Raw genomic sequence first — 23082 nt, forward strand, 5'->3', positions numbered from 1 at the left:
CAGCTTCGGAGGAGTCTTCCATGCAACGGTAGAGTCTGTTCTCAGGGACCAGCGAATGCTGGTCTTTGAGAATAATGAATTTCATTGATTTTTTATGATGATTTGCTTCTGGTTACAAAGTGATTCTTGTTAGTTTCCCCTAATATAAAAATATGGGCATAATTTCTCAACACCACGAAACTACGAGAATAATTCATTTATTCCGGAAAAAAATAAGTTCTTTATTTTGAATAATTGATGAAATAAGGTTTTATTCTCTAAATTACATTCACATTTGGCAATATACCCTTGTTCTCCACGTTAAATATCATCATTTAACTACATGACCCAAAACAACATGAACATAAGTTAACAGTAACACATTGAAAACAAACTACAACCAAATAAGCCAATCACAGAAAACAGCACGACCAAATATGCATGTTGTCGGAGACTCAAGATGAATATCAAGTTCGATAACTCTCAAAAAATCACTAGCAGGAAGCAAAAATAGGAGCCATGTAGAACAATAAAACCCTGGTAAACCAAACAACGGTATTACAAACCCGTCTTCACTTCCTGCGACGTGATTGGCTGTTTTTCATGCGGGAGCAAATTGAAGGCGGGGTCAGCTAGTCGCACTTCCTGCTGGCAATCGCCACACTGCGGCCCCCAAACAGCGGAAAGCTCATGGCGGGACCGGTAGATCGCAGGGAGGTGCCCGGTATGCCTGGACAGGACAAGACACCACCCAGACATGTCAGTTATCAGTGAGGTCATCAATGAGCTCCCTAAACGTGGGTTCCCCCGTCACACACACACACACACACACACACACACACACACACACACACACACACACACACACACACACACACACACACACACACACACACACACACACACACACACACACACACACACACACACACAAGCTGGCCGGGCTATTGCCAGACCAAGCTCTATCGTAGATTGCACGTGGGTCTGGGGAGGCTGCTGTATTTTTCTTCAGCACAAGAGGTGTAATCAATGGGCGTAGTTCAAACGACTCTGTACGCAATTGGTTGCTTGCCATCGCTTCCCTGATGTCCTAAACCACGGGGGGGGGCGCACTGCGCATCAATAAGGAGCTCTGAGGGGTGTTCCACGAACTGAGGTTTAACAAACACTGAGTTAACGCTGAACTCTAGGTTGATTGACCCTGTGCCGACCAACCCAGAGTTTTCGGTTCCACAGCAGCGACTATGCATTAGTTCAATCAACTCGGGGTTGGTTAACACAGGGTTGTGCGCGTCCACGCCAAACCTAAAAAGACGTGATGTATGGATCATGGAAACCCTGATCGATATGGCGAAACGGGCCGCTTATTTCAATTAAATGGAACTTCAGGTTGTCCTGGAGAGCTATGACGAGGAGAAGGACATTATCACAAGAAAAGGGAACGCTAAAGCATCTGCAACCCGGAGAACCAAAGCCTGGCAGCGGATGGCTGACTGCGTAAATGCGTTAGTTACACGTCAAAAGCATGATCCTTAATATTTGAGCCATGAATATATAAATATCCCAGTTAAGCATTCTTAAAGATCCTACTACATAACCCCTTTCTTCTAGAAAAAAAGATGTCCTCCGATTGCTTCCAATCGGTCAGCGGATGAAGTATAAAAATTAAGTATAAAAAACTGGTAAGCTTTTCCCACCATCGTATTGGTATAAATTTAAATAAGCCAATTTTTTAAGCCAATCGTGAAAAGGCCGACAGTCGACAGACTGGATCTGGCCCTCAAATTGTCTTGACCCCGGTGGAGGAGCTGTTAATAAACATAAATTCAGGGCGCCCTGGCATGGAAGGGTACCTGGAGGTACCTACCTCCTCAGAGAGTCAGGGGCCATACCCCACAGGTTGAATGTAGGTTTTTGTGTTTTCTTGTATTTAGGGGTCCAAGCCAACAGGTTGGATCCCTATTGTTTTTGTAAGGATTTTTATTATACTTCCCAGGTAAAAGTGGTACCACAGCCCAAACCGTAAATTGTGCAGACACACCAATTGCATGACTAGATCCAGATCTGAGCGGACTACGCAGACCACAAAATCCAGACCTGCCGGTCCCTAGGTGGCGCTATACCAAGGAAAACGCGTTTGGGGCTATAACTCCCACACCGAACCTCCCACAGTCCAAAACATTAGACACACAGATTCACTGGAGTCTGTTGCATCTTTTGGCATAGGCCACGCCCATTTGCGTCAATACATTTTTTTCGCAAAAACGTGAAAACCGCTAAACTGCTTTTTCCTTACTCCTCCCACATTTCTTGACCAATCGACACAAAACTTTGCACACGACATCTTCAGACGCACACGCAAAGAAATTATCAAACACTTCTTTGATCTGACCTTCGACAACAAAACGGTAGCGTTTTGAATATTTGTTTATTAGCTACGTTACACTTGGAAAATGAAAAATCCCCAAAAACCCAAAATTACACATCGGATCGAGTCCAGATTTAACACGCATGTTGGTGCTACCCTTAATGTCGTTCGATAAAAATTTCGGAAAATTTTCGCAATTAGGGGCCGCAATAAACGAGGAAATTGTATATCTTCTAATTGGCCAAAGGAATGTTCTTCTAACTCAAGTGATACCATCAAGGGCCAAACCCGAGTCTATAGAAAAAAATTGGCCCAGAATTATTAATGTGGGCCGGAGTTATTTGGCAAAGGAAAATTGTCTTTGGGAAATTTCACCAGAAGGGGTCGCCATAAACGAGGAAATAATATATCTCCTAATTGGCCAAAGGAATGTTCTGAAAACGTGTTTGGGGATATATCTCCCACACCGAACCTCCCACATTAAAAACCACGGTAGCGTTTTGAATACTTGCTTCGCGTTGTGCTGGCGAAATGCACATATCTTGGACCCCTGCATAACTGCTTGCAGTTCTAGTTTAGATTTGTTTTGCCTTCGAAGTAACACATGCAAACCGTGTGCTTGCCACAGCGCATACTATTCCAAATGTTTCTTTTTTTGGTAACTTGGTAGAAAACCTAAAAGTGACAATTCATCAACTTCACAGATCAAGATGGATTAGTGCTTGTAATGAAGCCGCCGGCTACGATCGAACATTCTCCAGTGGATGCAAGTCCGTTAGGTCTATTTTGTACTTTATGTTGTAAATGCCTCTCGGCATAGTACTCAGACAATATTGCTCTTTGTATGATAGGAGGCCGATACAAATCTTGGATGGGTCATCTGAAACGACTGAGATGTGCTCAGCATCTTCAACATTATAGCCTAGATCAGGGGTCTCAAACTCGCGGCCCGCGGGATGATATTTTGTGGCCCCCTACTTGATATCAAAGTTAAGTGTTAGTGCGGCCCGCACGTTTTATTTTTTTTATTTATTTTTTTGCCGAGTCGCTGCGCTTGCCCGTTGGCCTCATTTATAAAGCTTGCTGCGCACAAAAACCTTGCATAAGACGGAGGTGAAATGTGCTAGGCCAACGGTATGGCTTCTCCCAAGTCTGTGTGCGCTGGAGATACGCCCTTTCTGTGTGTATCTCTTTCCAAACACCATGCACCTGACCGGGTTCTCTCCTGTGTGACTCCTCTGATGTATTTCGATCTTACTGAAGCATCTGAAACTAACCGCTAAGCAACCGAGTTCCTGAAGTTGTGGAGCTTCATATCCCTGAGCATGAAATGTGCGTCAGTTTTTTTTCACTGCAAACGTTGGTAGGCTATTTATAGAAAATGTCGATGTTCTGACATGATTGATTGCATTTTATAACTGCATGGGCCTGGATACGTCGGTAGGGGTAGGGGTGTGTGTGTGTGTGTGTGTGTGTGTGTGTGTGTGTGTGTGTGTGTGTGTGTGTGTGTCTGTGGGAGGAAATATTGACGTGTGAAAGAGTGTTTTGTATCAAGTTGAGGCCGACACATATTAATCGAAATTTATATATCATAAGTTACACATGTATTAAAAGAGGTTGAAATCGGGCTCGGGCTCATAATTACAGTTAATGTGTCGGGCCGGGCTTGACACACACACACACACACACACACACACACACACACACACACACACACACACACACACACACACACACACACACACACACACACACACACACACACACACACACACACACACACACACACACACACACACACGTTTGCGGTGAAAAATGCTTCTGCACATTTCACCCCGTCTTCGCAAGGTTGTTGGGCGCAGCAAGCTTTATAAAAAATATATATATAAAGCCCTGCAGGAGCTGTGTGAGAGGAAGCGCTGCCAGGTCTCTGGCAGTAAGGAGTAGGCAAGAAAAGCCATATGTTCAGGACACTTCATGTTCTGAAGGAGGTTCATGTTTTAAAGTCGTTCATGTTCAAAAGAGCCATTCATGTTCAAAAAAGCATTCATGTTACAGAACTGTTAATAGTAAAGCTTGAGAAGACTTGATATTTGTACTTTTTTGTGGAAAACTTGATGCGGCCCAGCCTCACCCAGAATCTGCCTCCAGCGGCCCCCAGGTAAATTGAGTTTGAGACCCCTGGCCTATTTAAAACTACCATTTGCAACAAATGGAGGGCTACGCAAATAGTCTGGAGTGAACTGAGGCCAGGTCCTCGATTGGTAGTGTTGGCTATGTAAGGCTATTTAAATATATTAAAGATTTGCGCGAGAATCTATATCCCTCCACTCCAGCAAAAAGTCATTCGATATGCCAAGATGTCGAGCCGTGGTCTTATCAATGGCTCCCGGTGGATTGCACGTATAATTTGCGCTCCGATATCAGCAGTTCTCTCATCAAAAGGGCATGCCATTGTGATCACATGAAATCTGCGGTGAACGCCGGTTTGAATACCCAAAACCGGGTTATGTTTCAAACTTCACCTGCGCAAAACCTGCTCCGACCAGGTTTGATTCAGAGCATATGTTTCTATAGCAACTAACATACCGTGATCCTTTTGGAACGGAAAACCTAGGGTTACCGCAAACCCTGGGTTAACTTACCCGGTTATGTGATAAAAGCGGCTTTGTGGAATACCCCTCTGGACGCAGCTCTAATGGCCCCAGCAGCCTTGATTGAATCTGCGTCAGCTGCTCCACAGCAGCTGATCAAGGGGGGGGGGGGGGGGGGTGCGGCGCGGCCACGCGCGCTCCGATTTACCATTACTATTCCTACCGTTCGGAATTGAATACAGTTTGATGGTTGTCGTGGAAATATCAATCATAACTATAAATATACAATCACATACAAATTATATTAACCTTGTTTATATAATTATTACATTAGAAGGAACTGTATACATTCTCCCTGTAACTTAAAACAAATCCCTTCCTCTCTTTTAACAGAGAGGTTAAGTTAATTTGCATTTGAGTTCCCACTGGAGCCAGTCAGTCTGGTATCGAGACCAGGCCAATCGACTCACTTCTTTGTTGTGTAAACTGTTTACAGCCATGTCTTACAAACCTGCAGACATGTCCAATATCCACCCATTGTATTACAAATTGACTTGGCCTTAGGTCACTCCCACTCCCTATTCACAATGAAAACGTTTGCCTATAAGAATCTTGTTCACCTATTGTCTCGCTGAATGTATCCTTGGTAACCTTTGCTGCCAGTACTTTTCCCATGATCATGCCTTAAGATTAAATCAAATATTTTGCTGTCCGACGTGTCCGTGAGAGAACTTTCTCTTCATCAATGGTTGAATAAACCATGGATGGACTAGACACTGCCTCGTATTTGAGAACATCATAATATATTATCACGGCCAAAAGCTGTGTGCGCCTCCGGAATATTATGCACAGAATTGCAACCCTTTGAGTGCGACAGTTTTTAAGCACTCTACAAATTACGTGATTTTGTAATTCGTCAGACACCTTATATCCAAACCATTTTCATATTATGGAGCCGTTCTTTCGCTTAAAAACAAGCTCCTCGGCGCCGCTTGTGCAGGCGGACTCCATAGCTGTGTTCGAAATCGTTCCCTATCACGGATATAGTGACACTAAATAGGGTGCTCGCCATTTTGTAGTGGTGTTCGAATTCTCAGTGGTTAATTTCATGCACTATGTAGTGCACTTCCAATACCCAAAATTTGAGTGTACATACGATGTTCCCTACATGTTACTCCCGTATACCACAATGCAATGCGGTCGTGTTTTTCCGGAGGAGAAGAAGAAGCTGAATAACCGCGAACCGTCTCCGGCTTTCGTTTAGAAATGTCAACAATTTATTTTGGATTTAACTTAGAAAATGTAACATTAAAAATTAATTTAAAAAAAACTTGATCAAGGAAATGTAACATTCAACATCAATACAACCTCCAGCTTTCTTCGTGAGTGCCCGTTTTGTTTCCATGATGTGGGCGCATCTGTCTGCGTCACACAAATACCCGGCGCATTTACTGACGCAAATGACGTTTAGAAAAGTTCAGCGTAGTGTCCGAATTCTTGTCTGTTCGTTCCGTATATAGTGCACTACATCATGAACACTATATAGGGAATAGTGAGTGAGTGAATAGTGAACGATTTCGAACACAGCTCATGTTTCCCGATTTCAAAAAGTGACGTAAATCAGTGGAAGGGGGGGGGGGGGGGGGGCCGGCAGAGTGTGTGTGTGAGCCGGAGGCAGAGCGGGAGAGACATAAGCAGAGTTACGAAATAGCAGGCGGCAGGCGCGGTTCGAAACTGCTGTTATTTGGAAAAAATGTGCTGTAATTTCAACGCAAATTAAATTATATCGATGTTGACGATATGGTCTTGTTTCATATCGCGTTTGATACAAATATCGATATATTTTAAATATCTAAATATAAGAGCCCAGCCCTAATACACATCTTAATTCTAAACATCATTTTACACAGCCTATAATAGGAAATGCTCAAATTGTGAAATGTCTGGGTGATTGCAGTGACTTGGGTGGATTTGCATGCACCGTAAGGTTGATGTAGTGGGTTAAGAGTACATTTTATTTGGGCAACCATTTGGGGCTATCCGAGGTCCCTTTGCCTACGGAAGCATGGCGGGCCTCGGGAAGAAGCGCTCGACAGCTTGATTTTTCTCAGTGCGCATTACTGTCGGCTCAGTGCGCTTGTTGCGCTCTCTTTATGCGGGAGATGTTGCGCTAAGTGGGTCGCAGAATTCGGTGTAACAGCCTTTGCTGTCGGCCATGGCTAAAACCTGCTTTGCATATTAGAGATGTAACGATACATGTATTCCTATGTAACCGAATCGGTACGGACGTCACGGTTCGGTGCATGGATTTACACAGAGAATAAACGGTATCAAATTAAATAAAACTGGCGTGCAAATTAATTAATGTAATGCGGAACTAATGTTAGATACGCGAGTTCTTCAGGGACAACTAATGGGGCGTTTTCCACCGGAGGATGCGGGTCGGTTCAGTTTGCTAAGGTGCGGCACGGATCATTTTTCCACCGCCAAAAGTGGGTGTGACCCGGACTGAGCCGTATTGAGCCGTACTCGTCTCGCTGTACTCCACCGTTGGAGTACTGAGACGCCTGAAAGGGTGCCGGCAAGTTCGAGCTACACACGCCGTCCGTTGATTTGTCGACAGAATCGCACTTCCGTTAGACAGGGGGATAATAACAAACTAACACATTACCCCCAAGGTATTTCTGGACAACGGCACAAAAGTTTGCTCATTGTGCGCGTTCATCTTTTCCTTGGATTTATTAGCAGGCTACACTGTGATGGGCTGCTATGAGCGTAGCTACCGCGACTATCGCCATCCGGTTTAAACCCTCCCCCTTACCATAAGGGTAGTGTCGGCGGTGGAAACGCGAGCCATAACTGATCTGCACCGAACACCACCTTCACTACTCCCCCAAGCCGCACCGAACCGACCCGCACCCTCAAGTGGAAAAGCGCCACAAGGGTACCGTCGGCGGTGGAAACGCGAGCCGTAAATGAGCTGCGTCGAACCGCACCTTCGCTACTCCACCAAGAGACACACCGAACTGACTCGCACCCTCCGGGGGAAATGCGCTAATTCTTTGTACTTTGCAATTACATAAATAAGACATGCTTCATTTTCATTTTTATAACTTATTGTCATTGTTTGTTTACAAGTTACGGATGGAGTCTGGAGATGATGTGGGGTACTTATTGTTTACATCTTAGATTACACAGTTGACACTAGGTGCTACAACCTGAGACATGCACAATGAAGAATAATTCTATACGTTGAATTTTGCATCTGAATATTGCATATTATGATATTTGATTTTGAATTGTGAACACGTTGAAAAAGTAAAGAGTTCAATTCAAAGGCAAAACAATCTGATACGTTACTTCAATGCAGGAATATTCAGGGCTTAAAATTCAATGGCTTTTTATTTTCAAAATCCGATGAGAGAGATATACTTCCATACATAAACAGACATGGCACACACACACATATACAATATTTCCCGTATGGGCCAATGAAGTGCGTCTTAAACACACAAACACGGACACATTTGCACAACCAGGCACACACACTTATTAAGCTCAAGACTTTACTATCAGGGGTGAGCCCATGGATAACCAGGATGAACACACACACACACACACACACACACACACACACACACACACACACACACACACACACACACACACACACACACACACACACACACACACACACACACACACACACACACACACACACACACACACGTACGTTGTTGGAAAGATACAGAGATAAAGAGCAGTGATAAGCCGATAAAACACAGCTCAAGTTGTTCCACTGCACATCATATGTTTCTGGTAAACTACTGAAAAGCTGTATAATTTTTACCCAAAGCCTCAGAGACCCACACAATGAAAAACGATGGACCCAATACCCCTAAACCGAGTTTAAGGTTCTAACCCTTGGGTTTGTGCGTTTTTGATTGTTTGTGCGCGTGTGTGTATGTTGTTACCGTAGAAACAGCCCTTGGCCAGTCCGGGGGTGAGAAGGCTGAGTGAGGTCAGAATAGGAGGAAGGGAGGAGACAAGGGAGGTCATCGGCGCTCTGCAAGCGTCAGGGGTAACGGCCGGTGCCGGGTCACCACCGGGTCTGCTATCCTCCTCTGAACTGGTCAAGGTGGTGGCAAGGTTACCATTGCAAATAAGGGGAGGGGCCTGAGGGAACATAATCTTTTCCTTGAATTTGTATTGGTAAAGAGAAAACATTGTACCCGAGTAAAAGTTCATTCAATTTAAAGAAGGGTCTTCAGACTCTGATGTTTTAGATAATATCAAATAACCCTTTACATTCGATATAATAATAAGAGACATGCCTGTTGGCATTATTTGACTCTAGTCAGACACACGGTATGCCATCAGCAACCTGGTCTCACAGGAATCCGTGAAATGACTACGGACGAATAATTCGAAAATCCGTGGACACATCACGGAAACACGCCGATTTCCGTGATGTGGCCACGGAATTCGCTCCAATGCAAGTTAATGACGCTGATGTTCCGTGGCTCACACACGGATCCCCGTTTCAACAAGCGAGTCAACCACGGGGCTTAACTCAAAACCCGGGGTGGTCTCACTGAAACACTTAAATTGTCCTTGTTGTGTCCACGGAAGTTGCTCCAATGCAAGTAAATGACAATGATATTCCTTGGCACACACACAGATTCCCGTTTCAATCTGTGTGTGTGCTCCCGTTTAAATCTGTGTGTGTGCCACATTTGACCACAGCGGGGGCTTAACTCAAAATCCGTGGTGGTCTGACGGAATCACTTCAATTGTCCGTGATGTGGCCACGGAATTTGCTCCAATGCAAGTAAATGACACTGTTATACCGTGGCTCACACACGGATATCGGCGTGTTTCCGTGATGTGGCCACGGATTTCGAGTTAAGCGTCCGACCGTAGTCATTTCACGGATTCCTGTGAGACCATGTTGGCCATCAGAGATCTATAGCCTGGGAACTAGATGAATGTGCCAGCTCATTAGGTGAGTGCTGCATGCAGCACTCAACTATTGTTCTTCTTAAAAGATCCCATGGTATGAAAATGTCACTTTATGAGGTTGTCTAACATTAATATGAGATCCCTTAGCCTGCCTATGGTTCCCCAGTAGCTAGAAATGCCGTTAGGTGTAAAACGAGCACTAAGTATCCTGCTCCGCCTTTGAAAAATGAAAGCTCAGACGGTCCGCTTTCGAATTTGGCCCCATATGTTGTCATAAGGGGCCAGGTTACCTCCCCATCTCTGCTTTGCCCGTCAAGAGAATTTGAGGCACCAACGCCGCGGCGCTGCCCGCTTCCGAGACAGTGGTTCCTCGGCAGCGGGCAGCGGGGGTCCGGCGGGAGACAATCGCAGTCTACAATCCCTTCCTCCTCCATGTCGTGGTTCCGTCTACTTCAGATTGATGTGGTAGTAGAAGAACCAGAGACGTCGGAGAACCCAACGCAGTCATTAAACCTAGGTTATATTTGTTCTACAAGTGTTGTGTGCTTTTTGCATTCAGAAAGCTCATCTTACCTAGGCGCAATATCTGTTAGAGGAAATTGCCACGACACACATCATAGTTATGGCAGTGACATGTCACCCTTATGTAGATACTAGAGATGCTGCGATCAGCATTTTTGGACCCGATAACCAAAACCGTGATCTGCTGATCGCCGATCACTGCCGATCACAGATTGGCAGGGGAATGGGAATCTTCCATATCTTTTATCTATAATCTGGATAGGTGGCAAGCACCAGTTTCTGTTCCAATAGTTTCTGTTCTTTGGATCCTTCAGGACTGAAACATCAAAGCCTCCGCGGAATGTGTCATATACGGTCTGTCCGCGCGCATACTGCCGTCATTACGGTACTGAAATGTGCCTGCGCGCATACTGAGCTATGCAAGTTCTCAGTAAACGACACTGAACATTAAACTGCCTAGTAGGAGACATTGCTCTTCAGTTTGTTTTAATTTTCTTAATTTTAAATAAAATTTCTTAATTTTAAATAAAAAATAATAGTTGCACGAATAATATACGTTATGTGATCAGCCTTTTTGATCAGTGGTTTTGGGGTGCTCCGATCAAATATTTTTTTTGTCAATATCGACGATCATGATCGGCGTCCGATCAATCAGAGCATCTCTAGTAGATACTAGTGGTGAAACGGATCAGTGTGTCCACGGTTCGGTTCGGATAACCGTTTTGGGCCTCGGTTTCGGATACGGTTCGGATTAGGATCATGTCCGTGATAGTAAAAAGGCGGAGTTTTTTTTGACGGAGGGTTTGGGGGAGAAACACAAAAATGAATGAGACCCACAGTCTATTTGCAATGTGTTAATTGACTGCAATCAGACAACTTGCAAGGCTTTTTTGTGCAATAAATGTTCCCCTAAATGCATTTGAAAACATGTTGCACTGAGTGTAACATGTAAGGGATAACGGCCGACGAGGCTTAGAACTCTGGCGACGAGCGCAGCATGAAGCCAGAGTTGCCTCTACCTGTCCATTATTTCCATCGAACCGGTCGACCTCGAAGGCCGTTATCCCGCTTATCACCCATTTGTATTTATCGCCCGTATATTTAGAATATAATTGTATCAATTACTTTCTTTAAATTTAGGAATCGTGCGCTTGAACTTCAGAAAACAACCTATTACAGCTATCGCACTGGAGAGTTACTCAAGGGAGGGGCGGGAAAAGTCTCATTGGCTCGGGCAGCACTGGAGAGAATGCATTCCGCTGGGTCCTAAACACCCTTTGTATCGGACGTAGGCTACAGTAGGCAAAATACGCTACATAAGGCAATGCCTTCATGAAAACGAAATCCGCGGATCTCCAGAATGCTCCGAACTGTGGTAAACGAACCGAACGGATTCGGATACAATTCGAATCCGCTGCAGGCCTAGTAGATACCTTCAAATAAAGTGTTACCATTTCTTTATGTCTTAATGTTGTCTTTTGTGGCTTTACTAATACATATTTTCAACCTCACTTTTTCGCATTTTCTGCTGGAAATGCATATTCTATTCTTCTGATCTTATATGTGGCGGGTCTGATACGATGACTGATAAGAGGAGCGCCCTATGAGAGCGCCGTCAAGGCATCTACATAAAAAACCAAGATGGATGTCAATGTCCAATGTGTCACAGGTTATGTTGCGATTGGTTGTAGGTCTATCCACTTGCATACAGAAGCATTTTGGTTTGAGGCCGTTGATAACCCACCTCGGAAAAACGCAAATGAAATGGTTCCAAAGTAATACAAATTTGCAAGTCAGTCTGATGATGTCAGGCTAAGAGAGCTACTCACTTGGGAAACACAGGGCAGATCAATGGGCTGGTGGTCTGCTGCTAGCTCAGGGAGTTTGGTGAAACTTGGGGGTCTCAAGTCCTCCACTGAACCACCTGAGGCCCAGGTTTGGTCCCCCTCACTACAGCGGTTCCTCTTCAACCAGGACTCACACAGGTTCTGATCAGTGTGGAGTACAAGAAAATACAGTAAACCACCATACTAGGAGAATAGGACAATAGATTAACCTGGTACTACAGTTCTAACCTGGTACCACTGTATATCCTAGGAGGACAATAGGACCACTAGCAGACTCACCTGGTACTACAGTATTAACATAGTACCACAGTAGAAATTTACAAACATGCTAGAGGGACAAAAAATGCGTGTGTGCGTTTGTGCACCAGTGTTTTGGTGGAGTTGTGGAAGGCCTCGACAAGCTCCAGACCAGGAGGTTCAGAAAGTGACTCCTCTTCGAGGACCTGACAGACCAACAAACTTCACGTCAATGCAGCTTATGCCAACACATTTCCTGTTCGCACACCATTACACCAACAGACTTCCTGTTAATGCAAACAAGAAAAATCTGACATCTAAATTGCGTTAACAATTTACATCAGCTACAACGCAAACATGATATTCTACGTATTTATTGTTTTTTAAATTAGGTTTTTTGGTTGGCATCTAAAAAGGAAACTGTACAAATGATACAACTGCACACAGTCATGCTTTCAAAAGCAACCAGTAGTCACGTAGCACAGTCCAAGTAAACATTGGCTTGTAGCGCCGACTGCTATCGAGATGAATGATCAATGCATATAACAGATAATTATAGGTCTATGAATGTAGTTTACCACTAGTGTTTTCAGGCCTAATGGTACGTAGCAAATAAACCTAAGGAGGCGCGCAGGATGGCATATTGGCGCACAAATTTTTGGATAGATGACACAACAGGCGGTTTCTAATTTATATTTTCGTTCAAATGTTTGTTCACTTGGTATATTAAGATTTGAAACAAATTGATTACAAGGAAAGGATGACCTCAATAAAGAATTTATTACATAAAAATAAATATGAACTTTGTAACAACATAGCACTAAGTGAAAACATTACAGCTGTCAATCTTCCTTTAATCCCATTAGAAGTCATTATTTTTAGTAATCTAATTATAAAAAAAAATGAAATGCTCAATTTAGCCAATTCTTAATAATTGTTATGTACCCATATATTGAATACTCAGGCTTATGCATTGCCAATGGCACTAATCAACGTTATGCCCACTAGAGCGCATTCTACCAATAAAATTTTTTTCTTGCCGAGCAAATAATAGGCAGTAAAGGGTATTATATTAACGTCGCCTCTTGATGGCGTCAATATAATTAGCCGCATTGTCCACGGGGAGAGCACTGACTCACATTTTTACATTGAACCCAATTGTTGGTTGCGATTTTTTCAACGCAAAAACAAAACAAAAACAAATCATTGAGTTGAATGGGACTGCAAACATACAATGCGATTTCCGTTTGGTGTCAAATTGTATTTGGCCCAAGGTGGATTTCCTACAGCTTTCATCAGCTAATTCATCCGTTTAAGCATTCACAGTCGGGTATCTTTGTCGTAGTCACCATGGCCATTGTGCAAGTTGAAGGATATGAAGGTTACAGCCTATTAACGTTCCACAACAGTGTTCTTACTGCATCCATATTGGTAAGCTACATTAGGTCTATTCGTAGACCAAAAATAATCGCAATCTGTTACATGTTTTTATCATTCATCTCGAAAGCAGTCGGCACTACAACAGGGGTTGACACCAACGGTTGCCCGCTTGCCCGGGGCAAGTATAAAAAAAATGTTTGGGCAAGTTGAGATTTTTTCCGGTTGCCCGAACGGGCAAGTGGATTTTGGGTGGATGTTAATATAAAAGCTATTTATTCAAATGTTTTTAGAAACGGCAGAACAACCTTTTGTTCCTCAAAACCACACAAAATAGAAGTATTTGCAATTGATCAGCGCGCTGTCTTCTCTTCTCTCGGAAAAGCGAGTTAACAGACACGCATCGCTTCAGTGCGAATATAGCCCCGCCTTCTGTCACTCACTCGCAGTGCGGTCTCTGGCAGTGATTCGCTAAAGGTTAGCCAACACAGCTAGCATCTCAAGTGCAGCACCTCCGCGAACGGTTTAGGTAGAAGTTAAATGGAGTAGTGATGGAGGAGTGCAGTTTGGAAGTACTTTGGATTGAGGCAAATTATCAAGGAAAGTCAAGAACACGGTTTTGGGTTTCATAACTGTGCACATGCACACAGCAATAGAGATCTTTTTCACGAAATTGGACCCTCACAAACTATATATTACATGAAAGCTGAGCCTCCACTTATTCCAACAGTCCAAACCATATCATTCTGTGACTAAAAACTCGCAAATAACAACTTAAGAAGAAACGTCCCCTTTTCTTTTAACAACCAAAAATGAAGTATTACCTTTGTGATTTTTGTCCACAAAGTTGATTCTGATCTAATAAAACCACCATAAACAGATTATCCAGTATCTGGGCCAAATTTTGCAACTTAACATGGTGTTTTCAATCAATGAATAAGAGAAGGTTTCTTAGGAAATAGGTAAATTGCCTTCAATCAGAAAACATGTTCTTTAGCGCAATCTAGTGGCCATATATTTATTTGCGAGTGTTTGGCTTGGTGCATTCAATTGCCCTGAACTTTAAATAGAGGTGTCAAGTGTCAAAATTGTAAGATATCTACCTTATTTGTGTCTCATAGTAAGACAGCGCTCCCAACTGATAACGACCAACTGATACTGATAATTATTTCAGGTGGAAATGTTATCTTCCACTTATGCTGTGTTCCATGGCTTTATTCACTTTAACCAAGTATTATCCCCATTGAATATTTCACTTGCACAACAATCTTTCTTTTGGCCCAAAGATGACATTATCGCCCTTGCAGTTGTGGAGATATAATCTATTTACTTTTGTTATGTTCTTTCCTGAACAAAACTTTTCCCCTGATATCAAAAATGGTATAGAATATCGATCTTTTTCCAGGAATGGTATTGAAGTTAGAAAATCCAGTATCGTGACTGACAACCCTACTAGAAACGCGATTGTGATTATTCAGTTAGAGCTACAAGAAACTTAAAAGTTAAAAAGACATATCTTTGCTACTACCTCTGACATTTAGTCATGTACATTTGCATAAAATCATGCAGGTCTACATATAACTTGGCGATAGCTTTAATAGGTTGGAACGGTGGACTGAAATCACTTCATGGCACGATGTGAGCGCTCGATAAATAAGTAAACAAAGAGAAGTTTGTTATTTTTTATGTGCTGAAGCTAAAATTCAGCTTCAGTCTGAGCTAGGAGAATTTTTCTGAGCCCCCCCAAAACCAGGCCGGGTGCCTGGCAAAAAGAGGCCCATTCACGATTCTGATTATAATTTGGGCAAGTGAACATTACATTCGGGCAAGTTGAACCTGACCTGTACTTGCCCGATGGGCAAGTGCTTTTGAAACCTTAGTGTCAACCCCTGTACAAGCATTGTTTAATTGCACATTAAACAATATAGATGGTTTTTCTTTCGTTTTCATTTCGGATACAAAATGTATTTTCAACATTGCGATTATTATAGGAATATGCCATGAGGCATTATAGCTTTTTCTCTCACTTTTTATTGACCTGGGAAAAAAGCACAACCAACAATCGTGTTAAAGGAGAAAGGGCCTTTATGTTAACAAACATGGATTTAAAGGCAATGGGAAACATCAAGGGCGGGAAACTATCGAGGTCTTATCCATATGTTGATAAAAAAATTATTGTGACAGACTTACCGAATACTGACAATGCTGTCCTGTGATTGGTTGGGGAGTTATGGTTGTGGTCGCGTTCTCTTCTTCGTCCTCTAGGTTAATCAGCGCCTCTCTCAAATGGAGACTCTTCAGGTGGTCCCGGACACCCCCCTGAAACAGACAGACACACACAGAGATAAAGACAGATGGATAAAAGGACCAGCTGTCCGATTTTTGAACAGCTGGTAATTCATTTTTTCTTCGTTGATATTTAAATACATTTGTAAATTTCATGACAAGAAGAGTTTACACAAACATGTTCTGCTACTGCATATGTGTGTGTATGCTCTGAATGGTTGTTTTTATGCATCAGTGTTCCCTCTCTAATTTCACAGGCCAATTTTCTTATTTATTTGTATGTGAATATAATTTGAATATTAAGAACAAGGAATGAAAGTCGAATGGGATTATATAAAGATTCTTACAATTCAATTCTTACAATTCTACCATGTTCATTACGTGATATGTTTTGCATAGTTCAGAATTATTTTATTCAATAAATGCACTTTATCCAAGTTATCCTCTCCTTGTGATCACTTTGCTTTTGTTATACCAACTGAAAATAACAATGTTAATCACAGGCCACCTGCTTTACCATCTGGTCAAAACCGTCCGCACCAATATGCGATCTCTCTCACCTCGTTAGTTACCAGTAGTACCAGTAGAGGAGAATGTTTTTTTAGGGGAAACACTATGCATGTATTAGGGATGGGCGTGAGGAATCGATTACTCGAGTACTCGAGTGTGTATTATGCAAAGTACGAGTTTGCATAATACACACCAGTGGCGGCTGGTCGTTTTTAAAGTGAGGGAGGAAGGACCGCACACTTGGTTGCCATTGGCCTGCTTGCACTGTTGGTGTATGGTGGCATAAGAATGTGAGACTCAAGTTGTTTCAGGATGTTTTGGTGAACTACAAAATAGTAGGGAGGGATAGTTATGTGAATAAATTTGATACAAAGCCACCAGTGGCATCACTGTAATCTGAAAGCTGGTGGGCAGCATGTCTTTGAAATGGACTACAAGGGCAGAAGGAAAGGATGCAAAGCCCATTAGTCAAATCAGGCCTACTCTTGATTTGTAAAAGTAAATCTGGGCCTATTTTTGCCCTCAATGAATGAAGTTATTGGTTGTAATTTAGCCATGTTTATTTTTAGGTACAATTGTTTTAAGAAAAGACTGACCAAAAGTGATGCCATTTAAAATGCATCATGCTCTGAATCATTCACCCTTTCCACACCATTTCCACAATATCAAACAGAACGGTCAGAGTAGCAAACTAGCAAAAGAACGAGAACATTATTCTAGATTCAACCTGATCTATAGGCATGGTGCCTAGCAAGGAAAGTCGCATAGCAGCACCAACGTGAACTTGACACTAGTCGTGGCGTTTGGTTGCTCAATCAAGATTTTTCCCATCAGGGAAACCATAAACAGCCCACGTTGGAGATTTGCCATTATTCATTAGCAAACAGGGCCAGCAATACAGTCGATTGCTAGTAATGCTACCAGTAAGCCATGAATACCTAGCAAACCATGTAGCACCCACAACACTGACGTTGCCATTACTTTTGGTGATCTCGATTTTGCGAAGTGGTCTACCTTTTTCTTTGGTCGCTAACTTAGCACTGTAACTCAATGAATAGAATGCTTTGTGTAATTAAACATGAACAATGTCCTCTGTTTCCAATGTTTCCATTGTACACTTTCGCAAATGTTAGAATCTCGTTATCCTTCAGATGATTTCACCTGCTTTGCGTCTCTTAGACTGAGCGGCAATGCGGGCAGAGCGGGTTTGTTTGTTATCGACAGCGTTGCCAGATTGGGTACATTTCCCGCCCAATGATCATTTTCCCAGCCTAAAGCGGTTAAAAGTAGCCCAATTGGGTGGGAAATCTGCCCAATCTGGCAACACTGCTCACCAGCCAGGGATCCTGCTGATTGGTTCATAGCGCAGCGCGACTAGATTTTTGCGTGAATCAGACGCCTGTAAGGTCCCACCCACTCAGAGGAGGACTTTCCTCCTCTCTCCCATTGAAACCCATGTTATTCACCGGCCGCCAGTACTTTCTGAGAAATGAAGGGGGGGAGTCAACGGAGGCTGAGGGAGGACCTTCCTCCCTGAAGTAATTGTCAAAAGGCGATAGGGGGTGCTAATGTCCCTTTACCCAGGGAAACAAACATTATATTCAGAGTAGGGCTGCACGATTATTGCCAAAATGATTATCACGATTATTTTGATCAATATTGATATCACGATTATTTACCACGATTATTCATTGAAAAAAAATCTTTCGAATTTCTACCACCCCCTTGTGGTAGGAGCCACACACTATGCTCAGCGGCAAATTGCCGCCAGGCCACGCCCCCCCCCCCCCTCTTTTCACGCTTCGCGCCGGACTCACGCAGTCGCAGACAGGTGTACAGGGAGCGCTTGGTTTGCTTTGCAGCGGAGGTAGAGCGTTTACTGCATGGGCGGGGCTCGTTTCTTTTTTCGTTTTCTTTTTTTTGCGGGTGCATTATTTAAAATTAAAAAAAAAATAAATAATAATAATAATAATTAAAAAAGAATATCGTAAAAATATCGCGGGAACACTACGTGTAATCGTGGGACGCCAATATCGTCATCGCGATAAGAATTCGATATATTGTGCAGCCCTAATTCAGAGGCATTAAAGTAGTCATATTTAAGGGCATTAATTCATAACAGTAGTCTGGGCAATCTACATTTTTATTCTCAACAATGTTAAGGAGGATCTTCCTCCCTCTCCTCAATGGAGAAGCCTCCACTGATACAAAGTTTTCTGAAGCAAATGTATCAATTCTGTGCGACGCCACTAACGCATGCCGTGGGCAGAAAGAAAATTAAATGTATCAAATTTCTGTGAGGCGCGTGCCGTGCCGTGTGCAGGCAAGCCAGAATTCAAAAAGTTAAGAGATGGCAGAAGCGCAGCGAAGAATTTAAATACTTTAAAGAAATAGGAGATCATAAGGTGAAATGTAAAATATGCCAAGCGAAATTGAGCTACCAGAGTACTACAAGTAGGCCTACTATGCAGCAACATATGCTCCTGAAACACAACGTTGAGTTCGGGAAAGCAGACCCGCAGCGACCAAGTGTGTCGGCTATTTTCACCGCCGCAAGACGCAGCTTTAATCCCGGCCGTGTAGAGAAGATCACAACGCGTGATAGTGAGTATTTCCATAGTCCATTTGCTGCCGTTTTATTTGCAGCTTTAAATTACTTGCAATGGTTAGGCTACTTGTTTCGTTTTTGTTTTCTTTAAACCGTTACAGGCCTTGGTTCGACGTGATTTAAATTGTGAGACGCATATTTATTTTTGTAAGGAAAATGTTTTGAACGTTTGCAAAAATAAATAATGAAAACTCTGACTGTTTTGATGGAGAATAAGCATTACATGTTTGGTTGATAATATTGCCGTTCATCATTAGGCCTATTCCAGCTGCAGATGCGTTGCATTCTAAAAATATATTTGATTAAACGAGTACTCGATTGATCCTCAAGGAATTCCTTCGATCACTCGAGTTTGGAATTTACTACTCGTGCCCACTGTGCCCAATGTGCTTGCATACATAGTATGTATGCATGCATGCATGTGCTATGTACTCGCGTGTGAACAGAAATGACAGGGTTGCTGGCGTGTGAACTGACAGTGGTGCCGGGGGGGCAGCAGGGCCGGGCGTGGCCCTGCTCCAGCAAGACGGAGTGTACGTAGCGGTCGTCCTCCGTGTGGGTGTCACACAGCAAGAGCTGCAGCGCGTCACCGTGGTAACCGTGGAGGACAGCCACCAGCGTGCGGTCGCTGCACAGGCTCTGGAAGGAGGCAGTGGCCACAGCGCTCCAGTCGCCCTGCAGGGGGAGCAGACGACACACACGTACATACAGGTCAGCAGAATGCACCCAATCATGTGTCAATCACGCAGAGGTAAACTGAGCCAGTTGACAGTTGTTTTTCTGTACGTTTATCCATTTATAAAAAGGAGATTTGTCCTTTAAAATGTGAACAAAAGAAACATTACACTGTGTTTATCCATTTCCAAGACTTTGAACAACTTCAGATTATTTAACATATTGTATCAGACAAAAGGGTAAACAGGAGAGAATCGCAGTCAGATGCCGGATTTGATATACAAGTTAAACATTTTGTGTTTAGCAATACTGACAGCGTGAAATTACACACACACACACACACACACACACACACACACACACTAGGGATGGGCAAAATGATTCTTTTCCGGGAATCAGTTCTTTCAGTTCAGTATAACCAGGGGTTTTTCTAGAAAAAATTCACAAGGGGGAAAACATCAATGGCGAGGGAGCAAAGCGTGGAAGGGGGGGTTCACCCCCCTTCCGCGGTGCAGAGCTTTTGGAAATTTGAGGTAGAAATGGATCATTCTGAGGCTTGTGAAGGACCAGTATGTTGACTCATATAGTAAGGCCAAATTACTCAAAATGGCTACAGTGATGTTGATAGGTTTTCAATGTAGTGAGTCCCCGGGACCCACAGGTGGCGAGTTGGGTGGGTCCCTGAGAAATTCAATGGGTCCCGACTCCCCAGTTTAAAAAATGTGTTTCTTTTTTATTATTATTCTATTTCTTAAATTATATTAATAGTGTTAAACTCCTTGATGGTGGTATGATATGGTTAGAGCTGGAGTACTCAACCGTTCATGTTTAACACTAGAAACGCCGGGCCATTTTTACTTACTCCTTGCGCCGCAAGAGGGGTCAAATGACCCCTAAGTCATTTTAATGAGAGGCTGTGCATTTGCACATAATGATCACTAGGTGGCGCCAATTAGCTAATACCGCGCGAGCGCCACATTTGTGTGTGTGTGTGTCACAAGCCTAGTCCTCACGATTTTGTCATAAATGTACATATATTTAATCAGAAGGATTGCAAAAAAATCCTGTTTGATTTGCTCATTCGACACGAATGAGCACAGCATCGAGCAGTGGAAACGTGGGTTTATTTACTATGAAGTTCGTATTCTTAATTGTTGAAATGAAATCAGCGGTGACGAGCTAGTTGTTTTGGTAGCGGCTAAATTAGCATGTCGCGATACTTTGTACAGGGGATCACGTCTGCGCCGAGTAGATGCGCAGAGGGTTGAAACAGCGCTTGTCCGATCTGCTCACAAGAAGGTTTCTTTGGCCAGTTACTGTGATTAAACACGAGTTGTTTAATGTTCACAATGTATTGTTTTTCATGGGGAAAATGAGATGCGTCCCCGGGACGCATGGATAGTGAGTTTAGTGCGTCCTTTCAGATTTTAATGCGTCAGGGACGCAGGACGCGTACCTAGCAACATCACTGTGGCTAAGTTACCATAGATGCAGAACATTACATCCAGTAATGTATATAGAAAAAACACGTACTTCGGGAACCTGCTGGAAGAACACTTTCTTTATTATTTAAATTAGTATTTTTCTATTCCTCAGCCCCCCCCCAACACTCCACTGCTTGGTCAAAGTTGAATTGATAAATTTGGTTCGGGAGAAGAGATAAAAGCCCACCTACACTGTAAACTGATTGGTTGACTTACCGATCCAGGCCAATCAGGAGGCGCCTGAGGCTCACGTGCACACTGCCTCATGCACAGTTTCTAGATCCCTCTCTGTTGTGCTGCGCGCTCGCTACACAGATGCGATGCGAACGCGGTTAGGAGCACGTCTGTCTCCTGTGCGTGGTCTTGCTCGCTCGCTCTCTATTCCGGGAGATTTTAAGTAATTTAAAATTTTCGGCAAGGAGGCGCTGGGTTGAAACAAGGAGGCGCAGCGCCCCTCTTTCCCGGTTTAGATTAACCCCCGAGTATAACGATTCGTTTGTTTGATTCGTTCGTTTTGATTAGTTCGTTAAGTCAGATTACTGACTTAACGAACGTTAAGTCAGTAATGACCCAAGATACGTCAGACAGAGAAAGCGCGCAAATTCGACAGTACCACCTTGTCATTTGTTTACCAAGGTGCCATGGCAACACCATTGCTACCTCTCATTGGCTGAATCTTTGAGAACGTTGTAGATTCAATCAATATAAGGTTGCGGGGAGGCAAAGCTCTGTTCGTTTGTATATTTTATTTACGTGACCATATTTTTGTTTTATGTTAAAAAAAAAAGAATCAAAGAACCAGTTCTCTTGTTTTGGGGAACCAGTTGTTGTCGTTCACCTTCGGGATTTGTTCGTTGTGAACGAATCGGTCGCGACTGACTCATTCCTAACACACACACACACACTAGGGATGGACGATATGGCCTAAAATCCATATTGCGATACACATGCAACCTATTGCGATAACGATATATATCACGATATATAAATCATAATAGAACCATTTCAGAACAGGTAACATAGACTCTAAGGAAAGCTAAACTGCTAAATGTATGTCGTTTTGAGAACATTTATTGTGCAAAACTAATCATACAACATAATGTTGTAGCTGCAGAGACTTTTTAGAAAGAAAAAAATCTTCTGTGTAATGACGTATACTTCTCTTAATGAAATAAAAATTGGTGGTGTCTTGTTAATAAAGAAACGGATACTGTGAATTAGGGAAATACGTCCAGTATTAGGCATGGCTATTTTAAATAAAGAAAAATCTTCCAAGTGTGTGCACAGATACTTGCTATTAAAACATAAAACAATAAGTGGAAAATGAACGCATATAATTTTGAAATGAACATGAAATGAGAGCAATCACCAGCTCCTCCGTTTCGCTTTCAGCCATATTTACTTAGATGACGATGATGCGTTGAAGCCGGTTGGAGCTCATGGCTCTTTAAATTCCGCGGGTCGCGGACAATGCGTTGCAGCCGGTTGCAGCTCGTGGCTCTTTAAATTACACGGGTCGCGGACGATGCGTTGCAGCCGGTTGCAGCTCGTGGCTCTTTAAATTTTGCGTGTCGCGGATGATGCGATGCAGCTGGTTGCAGCTCGTGGCTCTTTTTAAAATTTGCGGGTCTCG

General features: G+C 43.0%; 1 protein-coding gene across 8 annotated transcripts in view; it reads right to left on the reverse strand.

Annotated features, from left to right (window-relative positions):
* Positions 1-207: 207 nt before the first annotated feature.
* The window catches only part of tdrd5 (tudor domain containing 5), a 31797-nt gene continuing 8922 nt past the window's right edge, over positions 208-23082 (reverse strand). For 7 of the 8 annotated variants that reach the window (XM_030371849.1, XM_030371851.1, XM_030371850.1 and 4 more), the window contains exons 13-18: positions 19768-19965; positions 16077-16205; positions 12638-12715; positions 12255-12413; positions 8916-9117; positions 208-709 (exon numbers count right to left, since the gene is read on the reverse strand). In XM_030371849.1, the coding sequence (XP_030227709.1) occupies positions 612-709; positions 8916-9117; positions 12255-12413; positions 12638-12715; positions 16077-16205; positions 19768-19965 (864 nt within the window). In that variant the 3' untranslated portion in view covers positions 208-611. The remainder of the gene's footprint in view (positions 710-8915; positions 9118-12254; positions 12414-12637; positions 12716-16076; positions 16206-19767; positions 19966-23082) is intronic. The other variant, XM_030371848.1, reaches the window with a different exon arrangement.

Source organism: Gadus morhua, chromosome 12 (assembly GCF_902167405.1).
Source record: "Gadus morhua chromosome 12, gadMor3.0, whole genome shotgun sequence".
Taxonomy (NCBI): domain Eukaryota; kingdom Metazoa; phylum Chordata; class Actinopteri; order Gadiformes; family Gadidae; genus Gadus; species Gadus morhua.